The sequence below is a fragment of the Sorex araneus genome, chromosome 1 (assembly GCF_027595985.1).
Source record: "Sorex araneus isolate mSorAra2 chromosome 1, mSorAra2.pri, whole genome shotgun sequence".
NCBI classification, from domain to species: Eukaryota; Metazoa; Chordata; class Mammalia; order Eulipotyphla; family Soricidae; genus Sorex; species Sorex araneus.
The window spans coordinates 153,859,832-153,882,200 of record NC_073302.1 but is presented as its reverse complement, the minus strand read 5'-3'; the positions used below and the strand labels follow the sequence as shown (position 1 = coordinate 153,882,200).

Sequence of the window (22,369 nt, the reverse complement as noted above, 5' to 3'; positions counted from 1 at the left end):
ATCATATCCCTCAAACACTCTGAATGAACCATTTCTTTTTTAAGAAAAAGAGTTAATGTATCCCACTCTTTTACATGCTGCATTTAAAACTATTTCTCAGGCTGATCTCAACAAAACACAGAACGTAATGAATGGAAGCCACAGCCAAACCCCATTCTACACTCACTGACTGCAGTTTCAAAAGAGCTGAGGGCTGACAATGGATCCAGTAACTTTACCATCAAAGCTGTCACTTCTACCATGGCAGAGGCTGCTAAAAATTTATATACCCAAACATTTTAATAAAGTAACCTATGTGGTTGAGGAGAAGCTGGTTAAGTAACTACCCTTAGATATTTAATTCACCCTTGATTTTCAGGTAACACCCTACAGTATAAGAGACCAAGGGGTGCTGGGATCAAACAGGCCTTTTGCAAGAAAAGCTGATGTTAAGCCTGTTGAGCGCTCTCTTTGACCCTACTTAGATCATTTAAAGTGTGCAGCTGTCTCAATAGCATATCACCGAAATCTGCTTTAGAGAGGTTTTCAAGATTGCTTTTAGTTTTTCCAAACTATAAATTTTCAGAAGGGGTCAGAGAAACCAGCATGATGGAGGGCTACAGATCTACAGCTATCAAAAACTGTAATGTTTCATAATTTCACCTGCTTATATGACAATGCAAGTCATCCTAAGCCTGCCTTTTATTTTAAAATGGGGGAGGGGGCAGAATATAGTCACTTTGGCATTACATTTGTGGCCAGGAAATTATATCATTGAGTAAAGCACTAAAACATATAAAGCACTCGATGTGAAAAAGAACTATTTTCATGGTTATAAACATTTCAAAAATAAAGGATAGCAAAAGACTAGAGAGCCATTTCCTCACTAAGTTTATGGACCTCACATGTCTGCTGGCAATAATAATTTCTTCCTGTAATTCATTTCTGTCAAATGTAATGTAATCTTCGACTCTCATGTAGAGTACAGAGAGGATTTGGGAACTGGGTTTCAAGTATTGTCACTAACATCCCTAAGATTTTGTAGGAACATTGGGTCGGAGAGATAGTACAGAGAGTAGGAAGCTTGCCTTGCATGCAGTTGACCCGGGTTCGATCCCCAGCACCCTATATGGTCCCCTAAACATCACCAGGAATAACTCCAGAGTGCAGTCATGATTAACCCCTGAGAATCACCTAGTGTGACCCACAAACAAAACAAAACAACAGCAAAAAAGACTTTACAAGAAGAAAATAACAGGGCTAGAGAGATAACTCAACAGCTTTGCATGCTGGAGGTCGGGTTGGATGCCCAACACCATACGATCCTCTGAGTACTGCCAGGAGTGAGCCCAAGCACAGAACAGGGAGTAGACCCTGAGCACTACCAGGTGTTGGCACAAAACCAAAACAAGAAGAACTGGATCACACACCCCAAAGTGTAAAAGGGCTCACTTAAGAAAAAGATGGCATTAGAAGTCTCAGCAATCCACAACTGGGCACCCAGGGGATTGCAAGAGGGCTCGAGCTGAAACCCATATAAATTAGAGGCCACATTTGGAGCCATAGTAGGACAGGGGTGAAGGAGACTTGGGGACAACTGGTAGAACCGGGGGGTGAGGGGCGCAGGAAAGAAACAAGTTCAGAAGGGCCACAGCTGCAGATGCATGGGCTGGAGGAAGGCCATTTTTACAGAGCTCCCTAAGAAATCGTCAGGCTAAGAAACCGTCAGGCAATGCCCCCTAGTTAACATGACACCTGGAGGATGTTTTCCTTATACCAGACAGCCTGGCAAGGATACAAGTTCAGGGCTTTGGTAAGACTCTGACAAGGAACATTTGTGCCACAAAACAACTCACTTACTTCACACAATCCAGTACTTACTATTGACTATATTGATGTTGTCTTGGATTTCTGTCTGGGTCAGCAGTTCTTCATAGGCATCTCTTTCCTCTTCTGAAATACAGTTACTCTGCAAAGCAAAGTCTTCATTGATTCCTTTGATGGTGCCATGCTTTTAGATCTCAATATTTGAGAGCAAAAACGCAGTGATAAAACTGAATTCACTAGCATTCATCAGAATTCAGGACAGCATGTCAGAGTGTCGGCACTGAGCAGGGCAATGGGGACAATCCATTGGCAAGGATCAAGGAACCAGCAGAACCAGTGAGGACTTTACCTGTCTTATGGGGACCACAGTAGCTTCGCACACCTGATATTACCACTGTGGTTTGGTTTTTATTTATTTTTTTATTTGAAGAATCAAAACTTTTCGGTACTGAAAATCACATTTCCTCCAAGAAAATGAAATAAAGAACCCACATAAAAAGCAGAATGGGATCAATTCCACAGGCAAAATGTATACTCAGTGGGAAAGACTGACAGCAATAGAGGAGGGCCTTGAAGATGAGACTAATGTAAAGCAGAAGAAGGTGAGAGGGTGTGGACAGCAGGATTTTGTAGGGTTTTGGCCACAGAAGTGGGAAAGCCTGCTCTTGGGGCTACACCAGTGTGTGTCCAGGGGACCTGGAGGCCTTTGGAGGGACCAGACCCTCCCACAGCAGGTAATCAGGACATGTTTCCGGTGGCACAATATTGGGTTGATTTCATAACCTCAGCTCTGAGAGGGACAAGAGGGGGGCTGGGTGTGGCGCGGTCAGCTGGTATTGCCCAAAGTGCAGAAGCTCCAAGGAAGGAAGGAGGAATTCCAAGTCAGGACCTACAGAATCCCTGTGTTTAGCGTGAAAGGGAAAAGAGGTACCAGAAGCAGCAGCAGCAGCAGCAGCCACAGAGAACAGCAAAGAGGCCCAGTGGAGAGCAGACAGCCCTGGAGGGGGCAGAGGCACCGAGTGCTGGCGGGAGCCACCAGTTGAGAGAAGACAAAGCAGTGACTTCTAGAGCTTAAGGAGAGGGCAGGTGGAGAGAGGGAAATGCTCTAGCTCCGAGCAGAGCCTACGTCACCAGCTGCTGTCTAGCTGGGACCAGTTCTCCAAGAGCTGTAAAGCTGCCCTTCCAATATGAAGGGGAAACTACGGGGAAAATAAGAAAGTGGATCAAAGCATCCCCTCTCAAACCCCAGCATGCCGGATCGCGCGCCTCCACCAATAAACCTGCGATAACTCCGTCATCACAAGGTCTCTCCTGCCCAAGAAGGGGAGACCTTTTGCTGCGACTTCAACACCCTCCTGGAAAGTGGTGAGTTTCTGACATGACCTAAGAGCCAGCAACCTGCAATATTCATCTCAAAGGTTTCCTTCTACCTGGACAGTTTACTTCCACCCCATTCACCAGTCTCTATGACTGGAGTCACGGTCAACTTGTGTCGAACCCTCGCCTTTCACACCCAGGCTTTTCTCAGTGAGCTGCTCACAATCTCACTGACGACTGTATTTATTACTCAGAATGGATATACCTTCAGTCGTGAGTTATCCTCTTTCTGCTTTTTGGCTTCCCACAGTTCTTTCTGATATTCTTGGGCTAAGTTATCATCCACGCAAGACAAAACTGCATTTGGGTTTCTCAGCGTTACAAGAGTCTGTTCTGCAATTCCTTTCTCAATAGCTTCATTAATAGCTATAACCGCAGCATGCACTAAAAAGAGAAAGAAAAGTATTTTAATTAATTTACTAGGGTGGTTTGGGCCACATCAAAAAATGCTCAGGGTTTAATCCTGGCTTGATGCTTAGGTGTCACTTCTGGTGGTGCTTGTAGTGGGGTGGTCCCTGTAGAGCCAAAGGTTGATCAGAGCCTTCCCACACCCAAACCCTAGGCTCCAGCCATCGAGCATCCTCTGTTACCACCCACCTAGATGGTCTCATTTCAGCAGTTTTTGATTTTCAATCTTAACTTGTGATTTACAATATTAATGATGGTTCTGTGAGCTATAATATTAATGACGGTTTCATGCATGCATCACTCCAATACCACATCGACCAACAGAGCATACGACTTCCCTCCACCATGGGCCCAAAGGCCCCTCCGCTTCTAACCTCACCTAAGCTCAATCCTATGACTGCCTTCCAGTTCTGCTGCCTTTGGCCTCTTTTTGTTCCCTTACTGTATATATTTTTACTTTACAGCCCACACCTGAGAGGGGTCCTTCTGTATCCGTCCTCCTTCTGACTGACTTCACTCAGCACGGTGCCTTCTATTTCCATCCATGTCAGAGAAAATTGCAGGCGTTTGTCCTTTCTTACAGCCCACTGTGTTATACAGACCCCAGCTTCTTGGTCCATTCATCTCCTGCAGGGCATTTAGGACCTTTTTCTGTCTAAGCAGCATTTATGCAGCTCCTATGACGTCATCCAACTTCACTGAATGGCGCCAATAAGTAATATGGATACTTTAAAAGAAAGTATTTATGGGACCTCTGGAGTTTTTTGTTTTGTTCTTGTTTGTTTGTTTTTTGTTTTCTTGGGTGTGAAGGAAGCACTCCAGTGGTGCTTGGGGGACTCTGTGGTGTCAGGAATTAAACCTTGAGGCTTGGCCTATATCCCTTGAAACCATCTCCCCAGCCACTATCTTAAGAACCTCTGAATTCACATTTAGTAGATTCCCCCCAAGTCAGAAATAATTACAATAATCTACTATGTTCTGAGAAACTCAAACTAACCACCTGTAATACATACTTTTCAGGGCCCTTGACATATGTTCTAAGCATTCTATTTCATGTAAACACATTGTAAAAAAAGTTGCTCGTGTCAAAAGATAGGTTGGGTTTTAAGTATACTTACATGCAGCTTCATCCACAGACAGCTCATTTGCCAGAATGCCACCAATTTTGCTAAACGATGGCATCTGTATTCCATATTTCTCAAGTTCCTTTCTCATATTACTTATTTCCTCCTCTGAAAGAGAACAAAAGAAAAGTCAAAGCAAAGCACAAAGACAGAGGCAAGAACTAGAAGTAAATTCTGTCCTCTGATTATTAATAGTGAAGAAAAAAATGAACCAAGAAAAAAAGAAAGTATTGCTCCATTTTCTCGGTATCTACACTATTTAAAAGCATAAAAGTAATAAACAGTACCTGTGAAGTCGACTTTCCCCAACAAATCTTGAATCTGGGGAGCAATTCCTAGTTTGAACAGATATAAACTGAAAGAGAGAACATGTGTTATCAGAATCTGTATCATAAGTATCTACATTACAAGCTACATAAATCCAAATGGTTATTCTTTCTATTGTTTGTGCACAACATAACTGGCTATGCTCAGGAGTTATTCCTGGCCCTGTACTCAGGGACCAAAAGTGAGCAAAAATACGGGGACCAGCTGTTGGATGGGGGATCAAGTCTGGGTGGGTAGTGTGTAAGGCAAGTACCGGAACCCCTGTCTTCTTTCTTCAGCCCTGAATGAAAAAGACTCAAGAGGTTTCTCTTTAAATTGATTCATTTAACATCTGAGGAAACTGAGTCTCGGGATCCTTGTCCCTGGTGGGATGCAGGCTGGCGCAGTTTAAGACTGTCTCCAGCAGCAGACCAGCACTTCCCCCGGGGCTGTAGACCATCACTCATTGGTGATGAGTCGGAGACGTGAAAATAGGAGATATAAGTCAAAAAAGGAGCGGGGAAAGATGTAGTCAGCATTTCTTTGGATATTTCTTATAGGAGTCTCAGTTTTTTGGAAGCACAACTCACAGCTTACTTTGCTTTTCAGCATCTCTCAAAGGACCAAAGCACCTCTTGAAGGGGTTGTTGAGATTTTCTAAACTAATAAACAGAGTAGTTGAGGGGTGACTATTATGAGAAAACCGCAATGTTGTCATATAAATAAGTGGCAAAGGGAAAGTAAATACACTTTTGTTTTGTTTAAAAAAAAAACCCTTAGGTTCTAGTACTTAAGTAGTATGTGTGGTTTGATAACATACATTTTGGAGAGGTATGAAATGGTAATCATAAAACATGTACTGTCTTGCAAAAAATAAATCTCTTGGGAGTTAATGATGACTGCCACCAATCTGGGAACAACTGGATAGTTAAGGTGCATCTAAATTTTCCTAAAGAAGACAGAAGTAGTGGCTTTCCTGCTGTTCCATTTTTTTCCCTTAACTTCCCCAGGTCCCAAGATGAAATATACAGACCAACTTTCAAAAATTCTGTAATCACTTATTATAAGTTTTAATAAGTTTATAATCTATGAGACTTTACTAACATGTTAGAAATGATATAACATGGGAAAATTAAAAGTATGATTTTTTTTTTTTGCTTTTCGGGTCACACCCAGCAATGCCCAGGGGTTACTCCTGGCTTTGCACTCAGGAATTACTCCTGGTGGTGCTTGGGGGACCATATGGGATCCTGGGAATCAAACCCGGGTCGGCCGAGTGCAAGGCAAATGCCCTACCCGCTGTGCTATCGCTCCAGCCCCTGAGTATGATTCTTTTGAGGTAACGGTGGGTACTGGTTCCACACAGGAAGGACTGTGCTTTACCACTGAGCCACATCTTTAGCCACAAAAGAAAGATTTTAATGACATGAAATCTTTTATATTATCATATTAGATGTTAATGTTAATATGTGACATATTTGATAAGTTATGAAGTATGCAAAATTTCACTGAAGGAGTCAAGATCAAAACCAACTCTTTGAAGGCCTGACTAACCAACATAAGCAGCTTCATTGAGATGAACTTTCTATGATAGTTCTATAAACAATATTTTAGAGAACTAATAAATGATCAAATAAAAGATGTACGATTCATAGTTTTAAAATTGCATTAAAAAATTCAATACTCAGAAGCCAGAGAGATAGTAAGGGGATCAAGGCATCTGCCTTATATGCAGCCAACTCTGGTGATCCCCTGAGCACTGTATCACTGTATCACTGTATCACTGTCATCCCGTTGTTCATCGAGTTATTCAAATGGGCACTAGTAACATCTCTATTACACTCAGCCCTGAGGTTTTAGCAGTCTCTCCTTACTCATCTTTCTCAATGACTGGAGGCTCTTTCAGGATCAGGGAAATGAGACCTATCGTTACTGTTTTTGGCATATTGAATACACCACGGGTAGCTTGCCTGAGCACTATCAGCAGGAATTTCTGAGCAGAGTCAGGAGCAAGTCCTGGGCACTGCCAAGTGTGGTCCACCCTTCCTCACCAAATCAATGCTCAGAGTTATAGTAAAATTAATTTTATATGGCACTTATTGTAGTTTTTGGAAGTAACTATTCTATAAATTCACCTAATATTCACCTAATACTCTATAAATTTACCTAATACTCTAATTTACTTAACCAATACTGAGCACTGTCTCTATTCAGGATGGCATGTAATCCTGCAGCGGCCATTCTTACATAGAGTCACATCTTCGGGCATATACATTGGTTGTTGCAATAAGGCCCTAAAAACACAATTTACCAGGTTGAAAAAGTCTAAAATAATCAATGCTTTCAACCTATATTGTCAAGTGGTGCATTAAAAAGAAAAATCACACCTATTCTGTGAGTAAAGGAGTGAAAAACCCATTTCCCGCCTATAAGGGAATTACACCATAACAGCTCTGCTCCCCCAGGGAGTGAATAAAGACATTCTGACAACCATGTGACTAGGCAGCACTACGAGAGGAAAATCATGACTGATGCACCAATGCTGAAGGAACCTACCTACCAGGCGCCGAGTTCAAAGACTCTCATCGTGGCACCTGCCTTGCCAAGTCAAGCTGTGTGGTTGGTTCCTGGGGGCTGGCGCTACCCTCATTCATACTCCTGCACTCACCAACAGTTTCACTCCTTTGCCCCCACATTGCCAGTCTGGGCTCCCAAAGCAAATAGCTTCCAGTTGGGTGTGTGGCCAGTCAAGTGGGGTTTCATGATGCCCCTGAAGGCAGTCCTAATACTCAGTGCCGTTCAGTGGCGAGGCTGGGCTTTCTGGATATTTCTATCCTCTCAGCAACGAAAACCCATTGTGGTTCAGGGTCAGCATGAGAATCTGAATGTTTAGCGCATCTGAAGAGCCACCCCATGAAGGGCACAGCCCCACCCAGAAAAAAAAAATAGTATTTCCTTCTCCTCGTTCTTACTATAATACCCACTAAAACTACCAGTGTGAAGGCAGGAAGTGTTTAAGTCTGCATTTCTTTTCACTAATTATGAGAGCAAACATTTCTCCCCAACATATAATGACCACTTGTATTTCTTTCAGACCACACCTATTAACATGTTTTTTTGTTTTTTTGGTTTTTTTGCTGTTGTTTTTGGACCACATCCAGTAGTACTCAGAAATCACTCCTCGACTGCATTCAGGAATTCCTCCTGCTGGTGCTTGGGGGACCATATGGAATGCCAGGGATAAAGCCCAGTCGGATGTGTGCAAGGTAAGCACTCTAGTTGCTGTACTATCTCTCCAGCTTCTATTAACAAGTTTTTGAATTTCAAAGATTGCTGCTTGGTTCTCATATTTTCCCTCAAAAATTGTGATTTTAATCCAAACATGAAAGCTTGTAACTATCTCACGGTGTTTCAATAAAATTTTTTTCAAAACACATAACTAACTAAAAGGCCAAGAACAAATTACTTTTTTTGGAGCTGGGGTGGGAGGTGGGGTGTAGGACAGAGAGGAGGGGCGCATCCGGCTGTAACCAAAGTTTACTCCGGAATGTCTGCTCAGAGATCACTCCTGGTGGGACTCAGGGGAAGTTATGTGGTGTCAGGAATCGAACCAGAGCCAGCTGGAGGTAAGGCCAGCATCTTACCCACCGTACTATCTCTCTGCTCCCTTTATCACACATTCTTAAAAATAAAGGAAATTGGGCAGCCACAAAACAAGTGTTTATTGGTAATATTAACTACAGCACTTGTAGCAAACGAAAGTATTCATTTTCCCCGTGGTCGGAAAGCGACTGGGTGCATGTTTTTCCAATTACACTTTTACTTCTCCCATTGTCCATGGCAAGACTAATATGAAGTTTCACCATAAGCAAACATTTTGGCTTACGTGACCACTAGATGGTGCTGTGAAGTTTTAGGTGGACAGAGCTTCACTTTCAAGTCTGATTTTTAAATCAGATTTTCTGATGCTAGTAAGATCATAAAGAAATCTGATTTGCAAAAACCTGCTTTTACCAAAACAAAAATTGAAAGTTGGTTTCTATTCATCTTCAGTTTTCAATATTGGTCCATCATGTGAACGTTTATGAGCGTTAAAAAGATCAATTTTCATTATGCATTTCTGTGGAAGAAGAGCTTCCCAGCAGATCTTTCAAAGGGACAAATGCTTACAAGAAACGGTGCCCAATGCTTAATGCTAAAGAAAATCAGCTGCAGTTTACCATGCTTCCCCCGGCACCTAAATTCAACTGAGGTCAATGAAGCAGACAGGAAGCCTGGAGTCTTTTTTTTTTTTAATTAGTTTAGTATTCTTTTTTAATTTTTTTTTTTTTTTTTGCTTTTTGGGTCATACCCGGCAATGCACAGAGGTTACTCCTGGCTCTGCACTCAGGAATCACCCCTGGCGGTGCTCAGGGGACCATTTGAGATGCTGGGAATCGAACCCGGGTCGGCCGCGTGCAAGGCAAACATTCTACCCGCTGTGCTATTGCTCCAGCCCCTCTTTTTTTAATTTTTAATTAAAAATTTTTTTTCATGAATTACTGTGAGGTACAGTTACAGACTTACAAACTTTCGTGCTTATGTTTCAGTCACACAATGATCGAGTACCGATCCCTCCACCATTGCCCATTCTCCACCACCAATGACCCCAGTATCCCTCCCACCACCCCCACTCAGTCCTCCCCTCCCCACTCCGCCTCTGTGGCAGGGCATTCCCTTTTGCTCTCTCTCTCCTTTTGGGTGTTGTAGTCTGCAATATAGGTATTGAGTGGCCAGTTTATATTCTACTTTCAGCTCACATCTCCCATCCCGAACGGGCCCTCCAAGCACCCTTTACTTGGTGGTCCCTTCTCTATCTGAGCTGCCTTTTCTCCCAGTATGTAAGGCCGGGGAGTCCCAGAGTCTTAGTCTTACAATGTTCATCCAATTAAAAAAATAAAAAATAAAAACCACCATTCTTACAGCTCTCCCTTCACTGCACTAAACTAAGTAACTTCAATGCTTTACAGTCAACACAATAGGCTGAGAGGTCCCAAAGAAAGCTGCGAAACTGGAGTCCCCATAGCTTCTCAAGCATCAGAAAGCACTTGGTGTGTAACAGCTACCTCTTGTGGGAACTTCCAGCATACCTGTGCAGTGAGGGAGGCCAGCACAGCATCAGAGGGGCTACGGTCTGGTGCACAACTCATTGGTCCTTGTACCCATTTTTGTACAAGTACCCTCAGTTCAAGAACAGGAAGCAATAAAGTAAAATAATAATAATAATAATAATAATAAAGGTTTCTTCTGATCCTTTCTACTGTTTCTTTTGGGGGGGGTGGTAGAACACTTGGCGATGTTCAGGGATTTCTTCTGGCTCTACACTTAGGAATTACTCCTGGTGATGCTCAAAGCCTGGCAAGCTCCCTGTGGCATATTTGATATGCCAAAAACAGTAACAACAAGTCTCACAATGGAGACGTCACTGGTGCCCGCTTGAGCAAACCCATGAGCAATGGGATGACAGTGACAGTGACAGATGCTCAAGGGACAATACAGGATGCCAGGGATCAAACCCAGGTGAGCTGTGTGCAAAGCAAGCACCTTACCCACTACTATCTCTTTGGCCCCTGATCTTACTCCTTTCAATACATACATGAAAAGGTGTTTTAGTTCTAAAATGTCAACTTGAAAGGTCGTGGCTGAATTTATATCAGCTTTTCTAGATCATATTATGTGTGCATTTAATGCTGTGACATATAAGATGAATATTTATCAACACCTAACAGGACAAGAACGAGACCCAGGAGGATCCTGGCTCCAGGACTGCCAGAATCTAGATGTTTGGGAACCCCCTGCACCCCCCCCTGCACCCCCCACCCACCCCTTGCACCATTAATTCCTTCCTCCCATTGGTGATGTGAAGAATCTGGCTGAAAACAACTCCTTCAGGTTTGTCCAGTTGAGGAATTCCTTTATTCTTATATTAAATATTCTAAATGAAACAGATTGGAAGTCTGTGTTGAAATGTAAAGGTGAGATCATGGTTCCCCTTATTTTCACAGCAGCAGAGAAGTACCCACCCGCTGGGAGGCCAAAGTTGGCTGGATAGACACAGAGCAGATTCGGGGGTCCCAGGCTCAGGTGTCGAATCCCACACTAGGAGTACAGTGGCCTTAGGCAGCCTCTTAGTGTTTCAATGACCTGAGTTATACAATGAGACCCAAAGAGTATCGACTGAGGCTGGCTTTGGGGGTGGCGAAGGGAGCTCAGTGGTAGAGCACTTGCCTTGCATGTGTGAGATGCTGGGTTATTATTATTACTGGCTTAGGGGGAATACCCAGTGTTATCAGGAGCTACTAAGAGCCTCTGTGCTAGGGTTCACTCCTGGTAGAATTCACAGACCAAAGAGGAGCCGGCTGCATACAAGGGCAAGGGCCATGTACTATCTTGCTGGCCACAGCCCTGGGTACTTGATCCCAGGTACCACTAAAAAATAAAAATAAAACTAGTACCCCCCATAGATCAGTTATAAAGATTAAATGAGATTTTAGCTATAGAGTACTTAAAGTGTCAGATATGTCATTTTCTTTTATCAATACCATTATGCCCTGTCGGAGAAGTGTATTCTCTCATACAAACACCTATTAATAATCCACCATCATAGTTTCACTGCTTTCAAATTGAAGAATTTCTTCTCAAGGACTCCCAAGTTTAAAATGGTTTTATCTATTGAACTAAACCAATTTCCACTCTCATCACATACATCACTGCCAAGATGTCAAAACCCCGTGTTCTATACCTAATTTCCAGATAAAAAGACAAAGGAGAAGAGTGGAGAGAAAGTGCAGCAGGGCTCTTTCTGACCCCTGTTCTGACCCCTGCCACTATATACAGTCCCCCAAGGCCTGCGAGGAGTGATCCCTGAGAACAGAGCCAGGAATAAGTGCTGAGCACTGCTGGGTGTGGCTCCAAATGCTGACTCCTCATTAAAAAAAAACCAAAAACCTGAATCTGTAGACAAATCAGATCCTCAGAAAATTAGTGCAATCAAACCAAATGAAAAGTTAAAAGTACAAACTCTAGAACGGTCCTTGGGACTAGATGATGTCTGTCTGTGCTGGATAGAGTGACTATAAGCAGGAATCAAAATTCAGCAGGAGTCTTTAGAAAGAACCCCCGCCCACCCTACTCAAAGACATGATACCCAAACAAACCTGGGGTACTTAAAGTTTATGAAAAAGGAGCACTGAGATTTGTGAGCATGCCAAAGAATTTAGGGTACCTAAGAATTAAGCAAGCAGTTAGAAGCAGGGACCTTACTGAGAGCCCAAAAGAATTTAGGCACCAAAAGCCTTACGCATAACCAGTTTCAAGAAGACCCCAACTGTTTATGAGTGAAACCACCCCCCCAAAAAAAAAAACCTTACAATATAATAATTAGACTCAAACAGTCTGCTCCTTAAAATTTCCAGATTTTAAGGAAAGTGTTCCCAGCTAACTGCACATGCTCCTAACCCTTCTGTGAACAACCATGTTTAGGGGCTGGGGGTACTGGGGCTGATGTGAGCATAGACAGTGAACCAATACTCACAAGAGCAGACCACATGAATATGTGATTACCCACCTCTGGGCAACAGCAGCTCCTGTACAGGCAGAGGGGGAGGAGTCTGCATCTAATGAAAGTATATGACTCCTGGGGTCTAGATCTATAGGATAGTGGGAAGGATGTTTGCTTGACTTACATGCGGCAAAATAGGGTTTAGTCCCTGGCATCCCATATGGTCCCCTGAGCACTGCTAGGGAGTAATTTCCTGTGTGCAGAGGCAGGAGTAACCCCTGAGGATTACTGGGTGTGAAGTTAGAAAGAAAGAAAGAAAGAAAGAAAGAAAGAGAAAGAAAGAAAGAAAGAAAGAAAGAAAGACAAGAAAGAAAGAAAGAAAGAAGAAAGAAAGGAGGGAGGGAGGGAGGGAGGGAGGGAGGGAGGGAGGGAGGGAGGGAGGGAGGGAGGGAGGGAGGGAGGAAGAAAGAAAGAAAGAAAGAAAGAAAGAAAGAAAGAAAGAAAGAAAGAAAGAAAGAAAGAAAGAAAGAAAGAAAGAAAGAAAGAAAGAAAGAAAGAAAGAAAGAAGGGAGGGAGGGAGGGAGGGAGGGAGGGAGGAAAGAAAGAAAGAAAGAAAGAAAGAAAGAAAGAAAGAAAGAAAGAAAGAAAGAAAGAGAGAGAGAGAGAGAGAGAGAAAGAAAGAAAGAAAGAAAGAAAGAGGGGGAGAGAGAGAGTACATGAATCAAATCAAAGGCAAAAGTGGGGTTTCTGTACTCCTCGGGTTAAAGAACCACCCAGCCTTCTTGGTTGGCCGATTGCTGCCATAAACCCACTTTCCTTTCACCTTCTGTTTCTTTATTTTATTCGAGGCGCCATGGCTGACAGCACTATTCCTGACTGTGTCTCAGGCATACAATGTCCCAAAAAGGCACCTCTACCAGAGTGTCCACTTCCCTCCACCACTGCCCCAGGGTCCATCTTGTTCTTGGCGCCCTCTGTACTGAGTGTCAGCAAGTGTGTGTGTCACCTGGACCAACAATTTGGTCTGGACAGACAAGAACAGGAAAATGCCCAAGAAAGAGGGGGTTCTGCAACCCCCTATCACTTAAAACAACAAGATGTAGTTCAGAGCCTCAAAGACTTTAGGATTGAGTTTGAGTGAAATGCAAATTCACCAAATTTGAAGAAGAGGAAGGGAAAGGTTTGGGTGTGGAGAGAATTTTGAAGTGATTTGAACGATACAGAAAGTGCAACGGCCCTTCTTCACCTGAACCCCAAACACTGTCATCTCTAGGTATCACCTCCGAGAACAGAGAAAAGGACAGCTTGTGTTGTGAGTTCAGGAATTCAAAGAGCTTATTTATCAGGCAAACAAACATGTACTCTGTTAGAAATTCAATCAGCCTGGTATAAGGCTTCAATACATTTAATAGGAAAACAGTCCTCAGGGAATAGAATAATGAGGCAAGGAAGTTAGGCATTAACGCCAGAGGAATTGGTTCATAGGCAACCTAAGAAGCCCATCAGCCAGCTGACCATGTGGCAGATCGGGGAGATCACCCCTGATTCACAAAGCAGTCAGGGTATGCACAATAGCTGGCAATCAGAGACGGCCCACCTTGATCAGTTCCACACATCCATGTCCTAGGCATGTGCAATTCAGCATTGTTATTACATTGGCAGAGAGCAATTCTGGGCACAGCAACATTATCAAGAACAGCACCATAATCTTTACCCAAAGACACAGCATCAGTTTGTGACTGTTATGGTAGTATCATGTCGGAGGTCAAATAAATTCTCAGTTGAAAAGTAGATGCCAGGACCCCTAATCTATTGAACTGGAAAAAATCACTAGGAACACATGACTTTAAGAGGAATCCTTGGAGGAAAGCTGATTTTTCATGATAGGATCGAATCATCTCATTATAACCAGAGGGCAAGGCTACTATCAGAGAATGTCAGGGATAAAGCTTGCTACAAAGACAAAGGAGCTGGCCAGAAAGAGTTGCCCTTGTCCAAACAGAATCACTGTGGTCCACCAGAAATGAGTAATAACCTTGGCTAAGTCTGTCAAAGGCCAGAAGTTTAAAATAATAGCACAGAAAGGTGCTGAATCTACAAAAAGAACATTTGAATGCAGAGAGAGATAAATAAGACAAGCCTTAGAATATATAAGAAAGAATGAAGATCAGAATATCCAAGGAAGCCAGTGTGAAAATCTAGCTTCCCAAGAAAGGAAGGTTGGGATAAGAATTGGCGAAATGGAAAGAGTGTCTCCCACTGAAGGTCACTCCGAGTGCTGCATGGAAAAGGGACCCAGAGACATTATCTGATATGATAAATCAGCCAAACAGTCCAAAGAGTACTATCCCTCATCTCGTGGGGCAGAAAACTCTAGAAAGCCCAACTAATATTGAGAAAATATTCAGAAAGACATACATAAGATTTTAATAACATTACATGATCAGGCTAATACATCACTCTGACAAGACAAAGGATTATGTAACACAGGCCAAGTGAGAAAGGATGTAAATCATTTCTGGGTTATAGGGGCTTGGGTGGGGGCGGAGATCAGATTGTAAATAAAAACCTACCTGCAAGTGATATACAAAAAAAAAAATACTTTAGAGTTCTCATTAATAACGGAGGTTCACGCTGATGTATCTGACCCTTCACCACGTTGTGACTCACTAGTGATGGGTAAGAAACCAAATCTCTAACCTTGGCAGGTTGAAGTGATATTTCTTCTTTTGTTTCTGGTGCTCATAAGGATCATATTAGCATCAAGTTATATAGCCCCAGGGACACCACAAAAAAAATTACAGCCTTCAGATGGGTCAAAATTAATGTTTTAAATGATGGGAAAAAATGGGGGTCAGGGATGTGGTAAGTGATGGGGGATGCCTTGCATGTGTGAGGCTCTGAGTTTGATCCCCACCCAAACCCATAATAAATGTGTGACTCTTGGAACCACAGCAAGTCTGACCTCCCCAATACTGCCACCATCACTGCCATAAAGTATTCGTGTGTAAAAACAATAAGAACTAAATAAGTAAAATTTGTGATGTAGATCTCTCAGACTAGATTTAACGGTGATGAGTTTATAACATCTGGGCATCTTATCCTGGCTTTAAGGTATCTAATATTCAGAAGCCAGTTATTCTGCATTTAGTTATTTCAAGAGATTCAATTTTATAACCAAAGTTTAAACATTTAAAGTCATTTAATAGACTGAGTGATAACCGTGCAAAAAGTTGTTTCTCTCCATGCGTGAGTCGTGACTCATCAGAAGGGCTCCAGCTTCTTGAACTGGTTCCTGCTCATTTGCACGGGTGGGCAGCCACACATTTCAAATGAAGCCACAAAAGCAAAACAAACCTTGAGGACATGAAGTCCCCAAACACCTCACAGTCACCAAGAGTGGTTTTTGGCTTGGCGTGGCAATAACGGGTAGGCAATCCATTCTTTCTCAATGTGCCCATTTCCCCCTCCATGAACATCTTCTTAATTTCAAATGAGTGAAAGACAATAAGCATTTTTTTCAAAAGAGAATGAGGCCCTCTGGCACTGAGCTGAGCTGCTGCACTTGGAAAAGCTGGGGAAGAGTCTGAGGCCACAGGGCTGGCAGTCCCTGGAGCGTGGGCCTGAGATGAGGAGTTGAGGGCAACGAGGGACAAGCAGGGAGTTCCCAGGGGGCAGGCAAAGGAAGCAAAGGTCACCCAGGGCATCTGAAAGAGGTGGTCTCGCCCATACTGAAACGAGCAAACTTTAAGTCATGTTGGGGTAAGTGCCCAGCTACTTGTAGGATCTTTCTTAGGAGCGTGGGTCAATCTCAGAATCTCTGGCCTGAACTGGGGAGTCACCAAACTTCAGGTGTGAGACCTTGCGTCTGCTCGCCACTACCACCAGGTCTCGTGAGCATGGCCAGGAGAACTCCGCTACTGACTTCTGACCTGCCTGAGCCCTGGCCAGTAAAGGGGACTTCTCCCCACCAGCAGACATCCTGTCTAGCAGCCAGGAGACACTGGCCCAAGCAGGGCTGTGCTTGTTCCCAACACCACTTCCAACTCGTTAGTGAGGGCAAAGTCCTGGTGCTCATTCAAGGGCTATGCTACCCAGCTTTCAAACAGCATACCCAGCAGAACGGAGCAGTGACTAGAAAACAGAGGAAGGAAAAGCTCTGACAGAAAAAAAAAAAAAGCCCAAATTTATCCATTCTCTGATCCATTCCCAAGGCAGCCTCCCATTCCCAAGGGAGGAGTTTACTCCTGGCTCTGTGCTCAGGAATCACACCTGGTGGGTTCAGGGGACCAACCACAGGTGCTGGGGATGGACCCAGGTCAGCTGTGTGCAAGGCAAGTGCCCAACCCACTGTACTATCATTCTGGACTTTCAACGGCAGACTTTAAAAGAGAAAAGTGAAGCAAGTCTCCCAGGAATGCAGTTAACATGGTAAATCCTGCTTTTCTAAAGATCAGACTCTGCTCAAGGATGGGCCCCAGGGAAAAACGCTCCAAGAGAAGTCAGAGGCCTGGGAACAGCCATGATAAACAACTGAATGAGGTAGAAAGCAGTCCTTAACCGGAGCTTCTCAAGTCTTCCTATTTCCTTGAACCACCTGCAGGGGCCTTCAGTTCCTTATGTGTCTCTAATCTTCCCAATACCAGGACCATACCACAGCCAAGGCGATGACTCAGAACCATCTGTGAGGGGTGCAGGTGCAGGAATTTTTTTTCAGTCTGTTCAGGTGATCCCAGTGTTCAAGATTACACTATCCTTGACACTACAGCACCAAAAGATCCATCCGATCAGCCATAGAAAGAAAGAGCATTTTCTTGCTCTCTACAGTCAGCTGGGGAAACCCTTGCTAAAGCCTCAGCAACCCTCCATTGGTAAGCAGTGGAGGATGTCATCTAAATTACTTAAGAAGAGTGACTTCACCAGAAAGGAACTTAGTTCACCATTTCTTTATAAGCTGCTTAACATTAGTGCCCCAGGTGTCAACTTCAGGAAATCAACTTAAGCTTGTACAAGACAGCCCATGAGTATGCCACGGGATTTGGAGATTGGCACTATAAAGCATGGATGTAATAATGACATTAAGGAAAAGTGGCTGACGTGGCTGGTCACGAGAATGGCACTAACCATAGTGTTACGTGATCATCCTAAGCCCTGATGGATATTTGATAAAAGAATTTTGGGCAACCCAGTTGAAACTATCTCTCCAGATAAGCACTTTTGCATGGAAAGCTTTACAACTTCCCACTCCCCACTTCCCAGTCTATTACCACTAGCCACATACAAAGATGCGGCCACAGAGGTGATTTTCGTCCAGAGGTTCCAAATATTTAGAATGAGAAACATGTAGAAGGCACCTACATTTGGTCCATATTTCTAGCAACTGTCAAGTTCCAAAAAAATTCTCCAAAGTACTAATGGAGGAGAAAAGTCAAATTATATGACATAATCAAAATTCTTCTCCAGTGGGCCAGCATTACAATGAATTATTACTGAAACCTTTTCCTTTGGAGATGAAGAGAGCCAGGAAGAAGTTAACATAAACCTCTAGGCACAAAACTCTGCCAGGAAAATGACTTCTAGCGATATAAACACAAGGCAGATGTTCCAAAAAGAAATTTAAAATTTAATTAGACGTGAAATCTTCCAGCCATTACCTGTGTGGTGGCAGGATAAGAACCACAAACTGGATCTTTAGAATCATCTTTCTTTGTATTACCTCACATTTCTGGGGCCAGAGAAACAGTACAGTGGATAAGGCACTTGCCTTGAATGTGGCTGACCTGGGTTCAATCCCTAGTGTTATGCATGGTCGCCTGAGCACTACCAGGAGTGCTCCTGCATACAGAACCAGGAGTAAGTTTAAGCCCTGAGCACCACAGGTATGGCCCCAAGAAATAAAACCAAAAATGAATTTTATTGACTTATTCCAAGTCAATAAGAAAGTATTCTGTGAAACAGCCAAATTTTCACATTTTCATAATGATCAAGCAACAACTTTAAAATAAACCAATTTGACTAATTTAAAGAAAGTCTTTTGTCTTCTTCTTCATTTTAATTGTTTAGGGTTCAAGTTCTATTTAACAAATGAGCCAGGGGCTACAGCAATAGGACAGCGGGTAGGGCGTTTGCCTTGCACACAGCCGACCTGGGTTTGATTCCCAGCATCCCATATGGTTCCCCGAGCATCGCCAGGAGTAATTCCTGAGTGCATGAGCTAGAAGTAACCCCTGTGCAATGCTGGGTGTGACCCAAAAAGAAAAAAAAAAAACAACAACCCAAAAACACAACAACAACAACAACAAAAAACCCACAAATGAGCCAAAGAAATCATCCTTCTGTTGAATTTTACACATCTCTGATGGTAACGAACCAAACCCATAAACTTGGGGATACCAAACTCAAAATTGTAATCATCATTAAAATTGTACATTTGGGGGTGGGAGTGGGTGGGAGGGATACTAGAAACATTGGTGGAGGAGAATAGGCACTGGTGGAGGGATGTAACCAATCACTATATGACTGAAATGCAAACATAAAAGTTTATAAGTTTGTAACTGTACCTCATGGTGACTCACTAATAATTTTTTTTTAAAGTTGTACATTTGCTCTTTTGGCTATATTTGCCAACTACGTTGGTAAACTAGACAGACAGTCTCTCAAGATTATGTCAGCACCTATTACATGCCTTGAAGTGCCAATTTGAATTTTCTTACGATACTTGTAGGACTTTTTTCTGGTTATCAATCACAATTAGATTTTAAAAATAAGAAAAATACTTTTAAAGTTGAAATATTGTTTCTACATGATCCTTATATAAACTTTGTACCAGCAAATCAAAAGTAACTCACTCTAATGCAAGGCTCTCCTGATAAATAAATGAAGATCTGTTTTAAAACTAAAATTGTGGTTTAATGTTAATGTACTTCCTAGAGATTTTTTTTTTCCCCACCTCAGTGCATGGATGCAGTATATCATCCTTGGTATGTTTTTCCGGTCATAAACGTCTGTTGTTTCTGGATAAAATATCTAGAAAACAAAACAAAACAAAAAATGTGTTTAGGATGTTGGGCTTTTCACAATTATTTTAACTTTCCCAAATAAGTCAACTCTGATCATCTTCACTGTTCTCACTAATTTGAGTGCAAGTTAACTCTTTTATGGCTTTTTTTTTTTTTTTTTGCTCCACCAAAGGGCCAATCACCAGCTCTAGTTCCCAGGCCTGACAGTGCGCCTCCTAGTGGCCAGGTAGAGGCACAGGTTCCCAGGCAGCCACATCAAGAAGGTTGCATTGGTCAGCAGAAGCATTGCACTATGGGGTATGAGCCCTGTGGTTCAACTCTCCATAGCAAAGCTGGCCTGGGATGGATGTCTTTCATATATGCAGGATTTCTGCCCCCCTCCTTTCCTTACAGGCATTCATTAAGCTGGATACAATCTGAATATGAAATATGGAGGAAAATACCTATAATACTTTATCTAGGTTATCAAGCATGTTTGGAACACACACTTATTTCCAATCTTTTTCAAATGTCTCTAAGGTTTCATGTTTTGAATGTGTATCTGGAAACACATTTTTAAGTATTATAAACCTGCGTAAGACACTTAGTAGAACCTACTATTCTGAAGAGCATTCTTTCTGATGGACGGATATGATTCTTCCATCAATTTAAGCTATAATTGAACCAGTTCCCACGGTTTAGTACTTTTTGACCTCACTTCCCTGCATTACAGATCAATGCAATGAATGTTCCCACATTTTCTGAGCACCTGATTACTTCTTTTGGATAAATATCAAAGTATGGAGTTACTAGATGAAAGGTCTGAACATTAAGGCTTTTTAGTACACATTTACATGGTTCTTAAGCTTGACATTAAAAGCTTAACAAAAAAACAGATTTCAAAACAGGATACCCAATCTATCTGTTCCTAGGCACCAAAAATAAATAAATAAAACAGGGAACAAGAGAGAATAATCAGGCTTGACGACTCTAAGATTTAGATAAGCATATTGGCATTACTTGCTTTCAGTAAATATTTTACAAAACTTGACATAGAAACTAACATTAAATCATGTACCATATGGTAGTACTTCAAACTCCAGTACAATTTTCTGTTGGACATTGAAAAAAGCTGAGGAAAGAAAGCAGCAAAGATTCTTGAGCACCAATGTATAGTTAGTGCAAGAGGAAAGAAATTGTTCTTTGTAAGGCTGAAGGGGCAAGGAGGGTCTTTTAAGGTTTCTTTATCCCATTTTAAAATATGCTGCCTCATATTGCTATCTTTGTCAGTCCTAACAACGTGATTTGAGCTCCTGGGCTGTTCAAGAGTCAGTAACAGGACTTCAAATGCAGAAGGACGCTATGGGGGTTTCAAGGTTCTCATGGTAAGCAGAGGACAGTGAACAGGGCTCCTTCCATTTTCTATTTGCATTTTTCCTGAAAAATCAGTATGAATGTGACTTCTGTTGGCAAGACAATCGGAGAAAATCAGCTTTTGCTCAAGTGTTTTTTACAGCAATGTATCTCCAGTATGGACTAGGATGCATAGCACAGAGTAGGGGTGTTAGTAAATGGAGGATTTAACAGCGGCCACACACATCAGCGTCAGTCCAGCATGCTATGATGTCTCATGCCTCCATAGTAGAGTATCAATGACTTCATGGTAAAGTGCAGTGTTGAAAACAGAGCCTTCTGCAGGGATCATTTGTTTGGCTTAAAAATCAAAGGAAATCTGGTCCAACACAAACATATATTTAAATCAAATCTATCAAACTTAATGACATGATCCCATTTTAATGTATGCTGCCTCAACAGAAAATGCTTTTTAAAATTTCTTTCTGTATTAATCTCTTTCTCACTAAGCTCCCAGTTAGTCCCTTGCAAATCACCCTGTGAACGCTGCTTTATAATTAGTGTCCAGGGGCGAATACATTTAATATTCTGGGCATTTTAAGAGATGTGAGAGCAGTTTGTTTAAAAATGATAGAATGGGGGCTGAAGAGAGCTCCATGGGTTGGAGTGGATGCTTTGCAGGCAGGAGGCTCGGGGTTGATCCCAGATCCACATGAACCCCAAAGTGCTACCAGGAGTGACTCAGTTATATAAGCACTAAGTCAGGAGTCTCCCCCAGCACTGCAGGGTATGACCACTGCCTCCCTGCCCCTGCCCCCACAAATAAAGAAAAATAAGAATAAAATAAACAGTATTGACTATTTTGAGATAAAATAAGTTGAGCTGAAACAAATATGAGAACAAATATATTAAGTATGCACATAATTTACATTAAGAAATTTTTATTGGGGAGGTAACATTTTTCAGTTGCAAACCTATATTAATAATAAGAATATTCAATGTCTAAGCCAGTACCCTATCCCCTATTTCCAAACTGGATCAATCCTAAATAATATTTTTTTTCTTTTTAGGTCATACCCGGTGATGCTCAGGGGTTACTTCTGGTTTATGCACTCAGGAATTAGTCCTGGCGGTACTCGGGGGACCATTTGGGATGCTGGGAATCGAACCCAGGTCAGCTGCGTGCAAGTCAAATGCCCTACCCCTGTGCTATTGCTCCAGCCCCCAAATAATTTTTTAATAGTAGTTGTGAAAGCTAAGCAATACAAAATCCTTGAGGATCTGAAAAGCATTGTGCATAGAGAAAAAAGATCACTAACCTCAAAAGATTATCTACTATATAACTACATTTCTAGATCATTCTGAAAATGATAAGAGAGAGGATATATCAGAGGTGGCCGGGGGGCAATAGTGGGCAAGGGTGACAATATGACGGTTCCCTTTTCTATGGTATCTGT

At 42.4% G+C, this 22,369-nt stretch overlaps 1 protein-coding gene across 1 annotated transcript in view; it reads right to left on the bottom strand.

Annotated features, from left to right (window-relative positions):
- The window catches only part of IQGAP2 (IQ motif containing GTPase activating protein 2), a 300,593-nt gene that overhangs the window by 108,056 nt on the left and 170,168 nt on the right, over positions 1 to 22,369 (bottom strand). The window contains exons 5-9 of the mRNA XM_055136270.1: positions 19,511 to 19,587; positions 5,003 to 5,070; positions 4,710 to 4,823; positions 3,389 to 3,567; positions 1,861 to 1,948 (exon numbers count right to left, since the gene is read on the bottom strand). Coding sequence (XP_054992245.1) covers positions 1,861 to 1,948; positions 3,389 to 3,567; positions 4,710 to 4,823; positions 5,003 to 5,070; positions 19,511 to 19,587 — 526 coding nt within the window. The remainder of the gene's footprint in view (positions 1 to 1,860; positions 1,949 to 3,388; positions 3,568 to 4,709; positions 4,824 to 5,002; positions 5,071 to 19,510; positions 19,588 to 22,369) is intronic.